The following is a 14,273-nucleotide window of genomic DNA, read 5'->3' on the forward strand; positions in this document are numbered from 1 at the left end:
AAGTGATCTCTGCTTCAAGGACTGATCAGGAATCTGAAGATTTCTCTCTATGCCTTGGTTTACCTTCTGTAAATAGAGTATTTCTTCTATTTCAGTTGTCATTGAAGAAATGCTTCTACAAGATGTATTCTGAGTACCTAGGTCAGTGCAAGTTTGAGCCTCTGTATGCATTACAGAAATACAAATTTAAATAACAATAATTCATTACAGAATGTGTACAAATCCTTAAAGTCAGTGAAAATATTCCCACTAACTTTAAGACTTTAACTTTAAAAATGCTTTAACTAAAGCATTGACATCTTTAGATGGAAGCTTATATCAACATTTTTATCCAGGTTCTGCTGTTTGCAAAGGGCTGGTGACTTTAACCTGTTGTTACCTATGGGTGTAAAACTTTATTTTAATGACTTTTTTCTTTTTTTCCTTCCTGGGCAGGATTTATGTGGGCATCATTCATGTGATACTCTGGGAATGGCAGACGTTGGGACCATATGCTCTCCTGAGCGCAGCTGTGCAGTGATTGAAGATGACGGCCTCCATGCAGCTTTTACAGTGGCTCACGAAATTGGTATGCAGTGCCTTTTCTGTTCCCTTGCCAAATCAAACACTTGTAACAGCTGCATTAGTAACCAAAATACTTCGCAATTAATTCCAGATTTCCCCTGGTCCAGATACTCACTTGGGGATTAAGGCTGTATACATATGCACTTCAGGGTTAACTAATAAGGGATCAGAAGGCAAGTGAAGGCGCACAGTAGGTGTTTCCTTTCTGACAGTGTCGTTTCTAAGCAGTAGTTGAAGTGAAAATTCAAAGGCTGCTGCTACTGTCCAAACATGTCAGTGTGTGTCCCTCCTGAGAAAGGATTTGGCCCATCTACTGTAATTCTCATACATTTACTGCATACACAGTGGAAAATATCTCACTTTTTTGAACTGCTTGTATGCCCTGCTGCTACGAAACTTATTCTTGGGACAGTGTAATACCTGCAGAAAAGTCTTTCGTGCTAAATCAGGATTCTAATATTTTTCTGAGTGTATGGAAATTCCACCTTTATGGTAAAATGTGTGAATCCTGAAATAAGTGAAATCGTATTTAGGTGATAAAGGTTTGGTCAAAAGTCTGTTTAACTTTGTTTCAGTTTCTACCTCAGTGGACAGAAATTTAATGTAAGAGCCCTCCATATAGTCTTCAGAAGGATTTGAGATAGAATTAGTGACAAAAAAGTTCATATTCTGGGACATTATGTCTGTTATGATATATTCCTTGAGAGACACTGCTGCCATCTTGATTATTTTTAATTTGCTAATGTTTTGTGAGCGATGTTCACTGGAAGTATATTCGGTATGAAGGCTGTTCACTTTGGTGAGTGAACAGCAATTTAAAAGTGGACAATTTTTTTTTTTTACATTCTTGGAAGGGAATAACAAGGAAAGGAGAACTTTCAGACAGCGCCAATTTCTGAATTGCCTTGTACCTCATGCCAAACCAAAGTACAGTTTGCTTTGGGAGTATCATTGCAGCAGTTCAATTTTCAAGTAGCTAGCAGGTAGAGCCTAGGAGTTGTGTACCTTATACATACCTGGCTCAGCAACCAGAGGTCACCAAGGATGAAAAAGCAGCTGGCATGTCAGTGCCTTGACCCTTCAACAATTACTGAACCTAACTCTACTGCTCTTACGGTGCCACAAAGAAATGTAATCAGTAGTGGCTGGAGAGGGCTAATATTTTGCATGAAAACATAAAGTATTGCGGCAGAATGAGTCCCCAGACCAGAGATTTTATTTTAATAAACAAAAATATAATTATAAAAGAAAAAACCCTCTGAAATCACTAATTCAGAGCATTTGGCTGTAAGCACAGCAATACATTAAATACAACTTCACATCAGGTGAGTTTAGTGGCATCAAACCTGGAGGCTCTGAAGCTTACGATCCGTCTCAAACCTGGTCTAGAACTGGGATCAGTAGATAGATTGGCAAACTGAGCCTGTCAGTCAGAGGCCAGTCTGCTGGAGAGATTTCTTGTGTCTTCTGGCATGCAGAAGTGGTGCTTACTGCTGAAGGTTAGTGGGCACTGGTGAGGTTGGATGAGGGACCTCCTTGTCATGGCAGTGTTCATAGATCTGATGTGTGAAGAGGTGAGTAATGTGTCTCGACTACCATTTTATTAGTAGTAAATACATGTTTAGATAGATTGAAAATGAAATAACATAGATCAATAAAGATAGGGATGAGCAGTAAATATACATCTTAATACTTTGAATTCCACACAAAGAAAATGTAAACACAAATGAATTATTTTTAGTAATCTAGAAGCACATTTTTGAAAAACAGCCATTTTCTTACCTAAACATTTACAGGAATCTTTAAAAGCTATAATTTTCAATGTAAAAAAGGCATGAACTGAAATGAATAAATAAGTGCCCTAATGGACAAAAAAACTCTAGGTTGAGGTTGTTTAAAATAACTTTTTTTTTTTTTCCTCCTTACCATAGGATTTTAAGAAAGGAGGGGTGTCAAGTCACAGAATGATCTTTGTGTGTGTGGCCTAAAGTGGGAGAAGTTGAGAAGAAAACACAGCTAAAATTGCTTGAGTACTTATGTTAAATTAAAGGTCAAAAAAAGATTAAAAACAAGTGTGGCATGGATACCCTTTAGTTAAGCACTTTGGGGAAAACCTGGCTTTATTTTATTTGGAGACCAGATTTCTTCCTACAGTTCAGAAGTCTTAAAGTTCCCCTCAGTCCTGCGGGTAGGGTGTAGCTTTAATTTTACAGCAGCTTAGTTATTCAGTGGAATTCACCTGGCAATGTGGGAAATGCCCTGCAAGACAGGGAGGATGCTAAGTGCTCTAAGCTAAGATGCTTCTTTCTGTCATTAGGAGGGACAAGGTGAGCAAATCAGAGTCATCGTCTGCAGTTCTTTAAATAAGCCTGCTGCGTGTGCATGTGTAGCAGATGCAGCATCATTAACATGGCCTTGATCCAGAGAATGGCTGTGTGTCCTCGCTTTGACTTCAAGGGGATCTGAATGCTCTTGTTTCCTCTCTGAAGGAACCAAGAGCATTCTTGAGGATCATGTTCTTTCTCTGGAAAGGAACCAAAGTAAATGGAATTGCAGCTCAGCCACATAGGACAATGCACAGCCCAGGGACTCAGGTTGGATATGTGTGTAGCAAACCAAAAAGCAGCCTGCTACAGAATATAGCCTGCTGCCTCTGTTGCCAGGGTTTCTACTACATTATGTGTTAGATGTTTATTTTATTTCTTTTATCAAAAATAGATAGATTTTGACTAGTGGTTTTTGAGGGGGAGGGAGTATGAATAAGCAGCAATAACAGGCAAAATGTCCAAAAACCTGTAAACGAGAGCACAGAAATAAATAGATGCAACCAAATTCCTATTACAACTAATGAACTGACAGGGATGGGGATCCATATATAAAGATTGATGAGGTAGGACCTAAATCTTGTCCTACTTGTATGTAGGAAAATCAGGAATAATGTCTCCAATGTCAAATGCAGTAAATGAGGATAATGCAGCAAAATACCAGGAGGAAACCTTGTAACTTTGAATGTGATAACCCAGTCTCTCCCTAGAATTAAAAAAGCAGTGCTAATAGCATAAATGTAATTTTTAAATCATAGCCTGTCAAGTCATCCATCCATTTATGGTAAATCCATATATGATTATTTTCTAGAAGGGGACTTGCTGCTATCAGTTTGGATAGCAGTAGCTTTGCTCTCACAGAAGTAGTCTTCTGGATTCTTGCCTGAAATAATCGGTTCAGCTCCATGTTGTGGCATATAGATGTCTTTTTTGACTTGAAGCAACTCCTTCAGCTATACCTCTGTAGCTCTGCAGTGATATCTGAGCTAGCTTAGGCATAGTATGTAGACATTCTCCAAGCCTGTTGCTTGTAAAAAAATGATGTTTCCATGTTTCATGCACTTCCCTGCTTTGCAGAGACATCTGCATAAAAGCACTAGGGAACCTGTGATTGCTCATAATCGCAACATTTATTTGATGTTTTTCATAGGTCAGCACTACCATATTGCTTCTCCATGTATCCCTTATTTAAAAAAACATAGGGAAACAAAAATAACTAGATTTTCACTCTACTATTCTGGACTTTTGGGTTGGAGTTTTTACTGCTTTTAGTGTTGAATTATAAGCCAGCCTGTGCATCCTGTGAAGATAAGCATGACCCAGCTTACATTTAACATCTCTTGCACTGGGATATAGCCAGTACATGAGAATTCTTTGTATAGTAGCCTGGTGTTGCATTTTGTGATGAAGTCACAGTCAGAAGTTTCTGTTGACTTTGGCTCCTCCTAAACTGGAGTCCTGTATGCATTGGTTGGTGAACCACTGGAACAGGTTGCCCAGAGAAGCTGTGGATGCCCCATCCCTGGAAGTGTTCAAGGCCAGGCTGGATGAGGCTTTGAGCAACCTGGTCTAGTGGAAGGTGTCCCTGCCCATGGCAGGGGGGTTGGAACTAGATGGTCTTTAAGGTCCCTCCCAACCCAAACCATTCTATGATTCTATGCTTTGGTACAGACAGCCCACCATTCTGAAGGGTTTCTCATCTACAAAAACAAATGAGAAGAGTTCAAGAGAAAATAAGTAGAGCTACTGCTCATTTTATCAATAGGTCATGCCAGAATCACAAAGGAAGTCTCAAGAAAAGCCAAGGATTAAAATGTCTCTTGTATTTACTTAAATATAGAAGCATCCTTCCTGCGATCTTTAAACAGGCAAAGCTCCAGTTCAGTTCAGTGAAAGTTCCATGGGTCTAATAAATTATGTATCTTTATTCTTTTCATCAATCTTGAAGAACTTTTCTTTGTTTCAGGATTTTTGGTTGTGGGTTTTTTGGGGGTTTTGTTTGTTTGTTTGTTTGTTTTTGGTAAGAAACAATACAGAGGAAGTTGTGCCTTTTTGCTCAGCAATAATGTTCATTTGACCTTTTTAAAAGTTCCTATTTCTTTGTTGTGCAGTCACGCTGGCATGCTATTACTCCTTCTATCCTCCTGAGTAACATGGTTTACTGATGTTCTTTCCAAGTATTATATTTTTAGAATATAGCTTTAAAGTTGCTACATGGAACTAATTAAACCTCTGTTCATTAGTTTTCTTTTATCTTCTACATGTGACTTTAGAGGAGGGTAAGCCAAAGGGGGGCATAAAAGCAGTCCTCAAATATATTAAAAGATTCGTTGCGAAAATTTATGCAATAAATCATTCCCCATGTCCACCTGGGACAGCACAAGGGGTAATGACCTTAAATTGCACCAAGGGAGATTTACTTTAAGCATTAGCCAAAATCATCTAGCCAGAAGGACAGTTAAGGGCAGGAAGGAATTGCTTGGGGAGGCTGTGAAATCTCCATTTCTGGAGGTTTGCAGGGGCTGGCTGGCTAAACGAGCTGTGGCTTAGGGGATGCTGATCCTACCCTGGGGCAGAGGGATGCCCATGATGGCTTTTCAAGATCTCCTCTCAACCTCATTTTCTGTGGTTATGTGAAGTTATCACAACTTCCTCCACAGCTGTACTCTGTAACACCTAAAATCAAGAAACCGTACAGAAACTGAAAGTAGAAAAATAGCGTGTTTAATACTAAGTCTTTTCCAGCATGCCATCATTCTGCCACCACTGTGGACAAAAATATTGCGATCACTGTCAGCAAAGTGCAGAGCTTTATTAGAGAGCATAATTTTATCTAAAGAAGCCATTTTAGAAGTGAGGTATCACTCCTGGAGTCCCTGCTCAGGCGGTTAACTGAAATACATCCAAATACCATTTTACTGGATTCTGAGTAGATTGGAAGTATTTATTCAGAGCCTGAGCCTGCATTTGAGTTGTAGGCCTCTGTAGGAAGGAAGGCCATGTCCACCATGTCTAACCTACATAACCTTAATATCAAACTATGATTCTGACCCTTCTTCAGAATAAACTGAAACCAAGAACAGCACGTGTGAAATTTAAATAGTTGTCTTGCTTTTGATGTACATAGAAGAGTCAAAAAATATTCTCATTCCGTGTTTTACTGTATGTGCCCACTCTGTATACCCCCAAAGTAACTAAATACAGTCATCTTTTCTTTTCCACTGCTGAACATGTAACCCTTTGATTTCAAGACTGTCAAGATAAAGCAGATAAAGACAAGCTTCAGACTTGACAGGTACAAATCTTTTGTAGCCTTTCATTTCAAGGGGGATATGTTGCCAGGGGCACAGAATCTCATAGGCCCATGAAAAAATGGTGAAGGTCATCTGACTTTTGTATTATGTTTCCTTCATTGACAGATGAAGTTTAGGCAAATATCCAGATAATGATAATTAGGCAGATTTGCTTTCTTAAAACAACAAAAAGAGAGAGACGGTACACTCATCCAAGTCTTCTCAGATGACATACATCAGGAAAATTGCTTGATTCCTTCTCTTTGAACCTTTTTCAAGGTTCTGTCTGAACTTCTGCTTGCAAAAACTCATGAATTAAGCCCTCATAAACATAGCCCCTCTGGTTAAGAGAAAAGATGGGCAGTCAAAACTAAGCCTTCACAAGAGGTGAGGAGTGGGGCAGAAAACTTAACTGATACTTCAGAACACAAACATTGGCTGTACAAAAGGTTGTTTGTTAAAGTTTTGGGTAAAAATTCTTAGCTTGCCCAAGGATATTTTGTGTAACTTACAGCTGTCCCACCTGCAGCATACATGGTGCTTAGAGAAAACCTTTTTTTAGTGAAACTGAGACAGTTTGTATGGAAAAGTGGAGAGATGGAAGGAGGAAATTGATATGACGTATAAAAATTGAATCCTCGGGTTCTGAATGTGTTTTAGCTTTTATTTATCTACCACATGCTTTTAAGTCTGAGTAGATTGGGGATCTTTGCCTTCTTGGTGTCTGTGAAGCAATTCTGACAGAGAGGTGAGGAGATGGAGGGCCAAGTTCTCAGACAGGAAGAGACTTAGAACAGCAGCATTCCCTGAGTTGTCAGAGGTTTTCTAGAGCTGTGCTGATCTTTGTGTACAGGTAACTACAGGAAGAATTAGTTTAAACAAGCGCTATGCTCTGAAAACATCCTACAGATCGTGAAACATCGTAACTTAAAGCCAAATATATAGAGCGAAATATCAGTACTTCTGCAACCATAAGGGAATTGAGAATGAAACTGGATTTTGCCTAATGTTTCTGAGCAGTCATTATCAAAAATTAATTTAGGGACATGGTTTAGTGGTGGACTTGGCAGGGTTAGGTTTACTGTTGGACTCAATGATCTTGAGGTATTTCTCCAACCTAAATGATTCTGTGATTCCAAGAGAAGCCCCCTTCAGCTGTGTGTGCCTGAACGCCTCATGTTCCAGATTGCAGGAGAAAGTAGGGATTACTGTTCTCCTTGCCAGGTAAATATTGCTGTTATGATTATGTGCTTTTTATGTGGAAAGCACTACAGGTACAGAGAGGAAGGCAGAATTACCCGATAAACAGCCAGCAGGCAATGCAATTTTTACATTCTTGCACTATTTACTTTCCCAGAGTTCATCTATTTACCAGGAGCTACCATGAATTATATTCATTGCGAGTTACTCTGAGTTGAACAGATGTGAGATAGGTGTCATGAAATCCCACTTTTTCACTAAAATAATTATTTACATTCTACATGCCCCATTAATTAGGATAGCAGATGTAGTGTGGACCTCCAAGACTACATCTTTTTAATGATTATTTGAGTCTGTGTGGACATGGTGGTTTCTGATTGCCTAGTCCGTATTGCCTGGACAGAACCTTGCTTGCCGCTTGTCAGTCTGACATGGTGATGTATCTGTGATCTCCCACAGAAGTCTGTTACAGCAAGCCGTTTCAGCAGAAGTTTGTTTTGTGTAAAGTCTGCAGGACTGGTGTATGAATGTCTGATTGTGGGGTTTTTTTTATGTCTGCTCCTGAAAAGAAGCTGCACTTCAGACTATTGTTTCATTCAGTCTGAAGAACTCTTTTAAACCAGAAATATTAGAAACTGCCTCTAGGCTGGAGATTTAAAAGAGACAGTGATTTTTTTTTCTTTTTTCTTTCATAAGTGATGGAAAACAGTCAAAGAAAAGAAAATCAGAAGGAAAGTTCAAATATGAAGAAAGAGGGGTAGCCAGTTTTACATTCTATGCCTGTTTTTTGTAGGCTTGTGTAATTCAAAACACTTTTGTTTTATAAAAGACCCAACTTCATTAATTGTTATTGCTTAGGTCCATAATTTTTAATGCAAAATTCCCATGACTTCAAGAGGATTTGAGTGATATCAGTATGCAGTTCTTAATGAGGAGCCAAGTACTTGCACAGGTTAGGAAAACAGTATATGCAGAATGAAATGGTTTTATTTAAAAAGTTTCCACACGCAAACTTTGTTTACCAAAGGAGAGAGCGAGAGGCTCATGCAGAAGGTATGGGCTGGTGATTAGACCAAGGAATGTTGAGCCAGGAGCTTCCTGAATCCTGATCCCACGAGAGCCAGTGACTCATTGGGTAACCTTGGGCGAATCGCTTGACCTTCTTTTATACCCCAGTCATCCCCACTGAAAATTAGGTGAAAGGCATGACCTCACTAAAGAACACATGCTTCATCGGAGCTGAGCTTTTCTAAGAAAACAAATTACAATGCCTGCAGCATGCTGTGCTGTGTCATTTTGCATGTGTCCCATGGTCAAATTCAGTGCAAGAGCTGTAGTTTGACATGCTGTTCAAGTACTAGAGATCTGTGTATGTCCATAAACAAGGTTGTGGGTTTTTTTCCAGAAGCAAGATCTGCCATGATTTGTGTTTCAGCAAAAGCTGGGGTTTACTTGCTGTGCATTAGAGGTGCTTTTTGTTTTCTTTATCCCTATACTTGAGATACCAGTGGAAAACAAATGCAATTAGCGTAAGTCTTGCATGCTGTTGACGCAGAGAACCTCTATGATAGTCTGGTAATGTATTTAAAGAAAACTCAGAGATACCCGAAATTCTGGTTTGATTCCCAGCGCTTCTGGGAAGATAATAGCTGCAGCGCGATGTGCTTCACCACACATCCAACATGATGTGCTCCTGATTTACCTGCAGAGCTCTTTGTCTCCTGATATTTAGAGTGGATGTAAGTTTTAGCTGACTTGTCATAATTCCCACCTTATTTTAGGAATATGGACCCCGTTCGTAAGAGGAATGGGATTCCATACAAGGTGTAGGAATTCTTTCTGAACCCCTTGCGGGTATTATTTCCTGTTGGGCTGTGAAGCAGGTGAGGACCTCCAGCAGTTGTTAGGGTAGGAAAGCTTGTGTGGTGCAAGGTCCACTGTCAGGAATGCAGACAGGTACAGGTAAACTGGGATGCAGGGGTGATGGCTGCCTTTGACTTCTTCATTCCTTGCTTAAGGATCTAAACACGCTTGAGCTGTGCTCAGTCCCTTGCAGATGATGCTCCAAAATGTACTAGGGTCCAAAGTCTGCGGGTTGCTTTCATACTGCTTTCAGCAGTTCGCTGGTGTAGTCACAGTTTGTCTTACCTCAGAGGGAGAAGGAAGGCAGTGAGGAGAGGCTGTCAGTCCATTTAGCTGGTTGGTCTTTTTGCCGTTTGGGCAGGAACCAATTTACAAGAAGGCGAGTTTCTCTTCACTTGCACGAGGGTAAACCCTGCCTCCTCGCCATCTGTTTCTTTTACCATTTTTTGCATTCCTACAGCATAACTTAACTAAACACCATCCTGCTGGTAAAATTATATTATGTCATTTTCACTCAGTGGGAACTGTCAACACCAGTAAGATGCTTCATTAAGTAGAAAACATCACATGATCTACTAACCCATTCTCAATCAGTCATCATTTTATACAGCTGCTGGGAGTCTTGCTTTTTTCAATGGCTTGGTTTGAAGTTCATAGCAGTACAAAATGTTGTGGTGCTAAAGTTGGCATGGTTTTTAATAACCTTCATTGTAAGATTTTTGTTTGTTAAGCCTTTGCTTTTGCCCAAAGCTTTCACTGGAATTCTGCTTACATACATGATCACTTGAGGGATCACCTGCCACTTTTTCACGTTGGTTTTTATGAAAGGAAGCACCTCACCAGTAAATGCCAGAAACCACTAATGTCCTGAGCAATATGTGATAATACCAGCATGTTCATGGATATGAGGGTAGGTGGGGGAGACTTCAAATATGAAAGGAAGTGTCCTCTCTTTAGTTCCTGGATGCAAAAGGATGAAGGGCTCAGGTGTGGAACTGCTTTGTTGTTCTCACTTCTGGAGGCAGTGTTTAGAGATTGCTGTGATATTTTCAATTTTGGTTATTTTTTAATAAAAGGGAAAACCAGTTTTAAGAGTCATTGGAAGTTTGTCACATGTTTTAGTCTGGTTTAAGTCTGGTCAGAACTTAAATGCCTTAAAAGGCAAAGTTAGGATGGAGAGAGATTTAGGTTGTGATAAGAATTAGGAATTTCAGTTCCATAAAATTCTTTGAAAGTTGCATTTGCAGGGTTTGTAGGCATACATACAAAGTTAACTGGCCAGTCAGTATGTACAAATAGAATCCATATATTTAATGCCATGAACAGATACTGACGTAACTAATGTAGCTAATTTAGAAGCTCAAATACTGAGAGTTGTGTATTTTTGAAGTTATTCTCTACTTACTACTTCTTTCCTTGTCATAATTTTTTTAATTGTTTTTGAAAAATTAAAAACATAGCAAGAGAGACTTACAAATACTTTGGGAAGCTTCTCCTCAAAAAGCTGTAGTATGCCAACTAAGTGACTAGTTCTCATTGCGCATTAGAACAATTGCCTGATTTTATATGACAGAGTAGGCACTGTTCATGCGGTATGTCCTCAGTCTGCCACATTTATCATTGTAAAGTACAGAAGTTATGCTACACTAATTAAAGGTGAAGCCCGTAGCTTGACACTTTCCAGAAGATGACCCTGTTTCAGTTTCCTGTGCCAAAGTATCTGGGATGAAATGTTCTGTGCTGAATAGTTGCCCGAGAAGCATTTCATTTTATTTATTTACTCTGAACTTCTCCACAGAGACTGTCCAGCCATTTCTGAGAGGGAGACTAATTTGCAGTCATTCTATGGAAAAATTTGAAGTCTCTCTGCTCAAAGTGAAGAGTTTGACATTTGGCTGCAAGCTTTCTCATATCTGAAGGATATTTTTTTTCTTTTTGCTATATAGAGGAGGAAAAAGGAAAGGAAGAACAACAACTTCATTCCACAGCTCAGCAACATTCTCCGCAGAGTCAGCACGTGTCTCAGAGTAGAGAGGGAAGGAAATGATACCATCTTTAGGCAGGGAAGCCAAGAGCAAGCTAAAGCACAACATACTCCCTGGCCTGCTCCAGGGTCATTTGCATTGCCCAGCTGTAAGATTTCCATGGTTTGATGTGGTGTGACCACATTGCTCTGGCAGTAGGTAGTCTAAGCTGAGGTTGCTCACAAATTGCATAGCAGGAGGAGGGGCAGCTGAAAAATACAATGACAAAGAAATGGAAAGACAAGACAAGACAAAGGGGTCTTTCTGAAGCCAGGTCTGATGAAGTTGGTGCAAGGAGGAACTTACACACACAAAAACTGTGTTAAAAGAATGTCATAGGTAGCAGAGAAGCTCATAGATGTCCAGGCTGCACGTTCAGAAGCACCAGCGTTAACAGTGCCTGTGCATATCTGCGCTCATACTGTCTTTTATTGTGTGCCGATGCGGGATGATGTAAGATGAACAAAGTTACCAAAGGTGAGGTATGGTTAAGGAAGAAGGGGATTCCCATAGAGAGTGATGTTGTAACTTAAATGGGTGGAATATTGCAGAGCCGTATCAGAGGGTGTTAAGGTTAAGAAACTTGAATTCTGGCCTGCAAGACTGAATCCTTCACATCACAGAGTTTTGGGTAGCTCTGAATGGTGCTATAAAATGTTGAGCATTCCAAAAAATGAAGTGCTCAAATTGCTGGTTTGTACCCAACTATTATTTGTGTCCTACAGTGAACAAGCATTGTGAACCTGTGATGTTATTCAGACGGACTTTTTGAACAAACCTCTGTCTTTTGTTATTCACCCAGAGCTGTTTAGTCCCTTAGAAATGAAACTCCTTTTCCACTGACAGAACCTCATTACCTTATTTCACAAGCATGCTGCAGTGAAGTAATTTCTTGCAGTGTTACAACTATGAGCAGTCTTGGGACATTAAATATAAAAAACATTCTTCCTACAACCTTTAAGCATACCAGTTGTCTCAGAGAAGGTTGCTAGGTCAATCGGGATGGTGTTTTAATGCTTGCTGGGCTGATTTTTTGCCAATATTTCTGTATAATTAATTTGTAATGTATGCATATTCAAGTAAACTACCAGAAACTGGCTGAAATTCCTGAAGAGCTCTGCAGAGCAGTGTGTGTGGCTCTGATTTAAATGAGGAGCTGTGTCATACTGAGGGGTGCGTCAACAAAAGCTAAGGGGATTGGGGCTAAAGCCCTCTCTAGTAAATGTTTGCTTAAGTTAGCAGAACACCGGTGAGACATGCTACAAGGAGTTATTTAATGTCAGCAGAAAATGGTTCTACTTGTATTACTGGTAGGCATGTGTTGAGGTTCATTAACCTGTCAGCTCTGCTCGTGGTTCTCAGGCATGAGGCGTGACCTGGTGCCATTCGGTGCATTAGCGTGAATACAAGCACTGCGATATCACTGTACAGAACGGCAGCCAAAAATAACATCATCTCTGCGTTTCCTGAAGACGCTTGTTGTCAGTGTCTAGGGCTTTGGCAAGGTCAGAGGTAGTCCTTGTTGGCACAGAAGCTGCTGATTCATTAAAGGCTAAGCCTGTGACACTTCCACGGAATTTGTTCTATAGGTTAGAAGGGATGCACTGAGTATTTGGTTACTCTGTCAGGGAAATGTTTCTGCTTGAAATCATAATCTTACTAATGAATCATTTTGTTCAACACCAGCATTTGGCTTAAATAAAACAAAGGTGTCATCTCTTCAGAGCAAGTATTTATATTAGAATCATAGAATCATAGAATCATAGAATCACTAGGTTGGAAAAGACCTTAGAGATCATCCAGTCCAACCGTATCTGTCCACCACTAAACCATATCTTCCAGCACCTCATCCACCCGTCTCTTAAACACATCCAGGGACGGTGACTCCACCACCTCCCTGGGCAGCCTGTTCCAGTGTGTGATAACCCTCTCGGTGAAGAACTTCTTCCTTACATCCAATCTAACCCTCCCCTGGCGCAGCTTGAGTCCATGCCCCCTCGTCCGATCATCTGTCATTAGGGAGAAGAGACCAACACCCACTTCTCCACAACCTCCTTTCAGGTAGTTGTAGGCAGTGATCAGATCTCCTCTCAGCCTCCTCTTCTCAAGGCTAAACAAGCCCAGTTCCCTCAGTCGCTCCTCATAAGACATATTCTCCAGACTCTTATATTGTGCTATATCAGATTGAAACTTGACATGTACCTACTGATAGTCAGTTGTGTCTCAGCACAGAATACATTATCTGGCCCATACATAATAGGTATTGCCAGAGGAAACTGGTTTTACTTATCATAAAAAAATAAGCCCAAATCTTGCATATTTTTATATGCAGTAATTACGCATGCCTTCAGTATGAAAGTTTGATTCATTATGTTTCTGTAGCAATGTACTTGTGATACAGCATTGCAGTAGCAATTAGCGACAGTCATAACAGGGAACGGACTATTAACTCTCATCACTGTTAACCCAGGTTCCTTGAATAAATTCTTATGGGCATTTATAATACAACAGGACCTTTTACCCAAACAGTAGCTGTATTTGAATGATGGTGGTGAATGTGTGCACACCAGAGAGAGAAAAAGAGAAATGCCCTCTTCATTCTCCTGCCCATCTCCCCTGCTGTGGGAATTCAGTAGCTGCAGAAGACAGGCTGCTGTTCTCATTCATCACAGGTACAGCTAGGAGTGGTAGAAGTGTCACATCTCCTGGCCTAGGTTGAATACTGAGTGTTATGTTCAGACTTGAGCTCCCTGCGGCTTTGGTCCCCATTCAGTCTTCTACCTCTTGGATAGTAAGTTGGCTGTGTAATAATCCAGCGTGAGCATGGAAATTGAAGTTGAACCCGATGTTTACAGATTAACAAAGTGTGTTGCCTGCAATCTAGTACTGTTGCCCAGAGACTAGAGAAGAGGATGGTCACTGATCGAAAGAAAAGGTTGCTGTCACACATACAAGAACTCATCTAGCTCTGTACTGAACTCCCCTGGGCGTTCAGGATTTTTGCA

At 40.2% G+C, this 14,273-nt stretch overlaps 1 protein-coding gene across 1 annotated transcript in view; it reads left to right on the forward strand.

Moving 5' to 3' along the window:
* Window positions 1-435: 435 nt before the first annotated feature.
* ADAMTS5 (ADAM metallopeptidase with thrombospondin type 1 motif, 5) overlaps window positions 436-14,273 on the forward strand; it is a gene marked incomplete at its 5' end in the record, with an annotated part of 29,387 nt that continues 15,549 nt past the window's right edge. The window contains one exon of the mRNA XM_010159549.1: window positions 436-568. Coding sequence (XP_010157851.1) covers window positions 436-568 — 133 coding nt within the window. The remainder of the gene's footprint in view (window positions 569-14,273) is intronic.

Source organism: Eurypyga helias, unplaced genomic scaffold, assembly GCF_000690775.1.
Source record: "Eurypyga helias isolate BGI_N326 unplaced genomic scaffold, ASM69077v1 scaffold1389, whole genome shotgun sequence".
NCBI lineage: Eukaryota > Metazoa > Chordata > Aves > Eurypygiformes > Eurypygidae > Eurypyga > Eurypyga helias.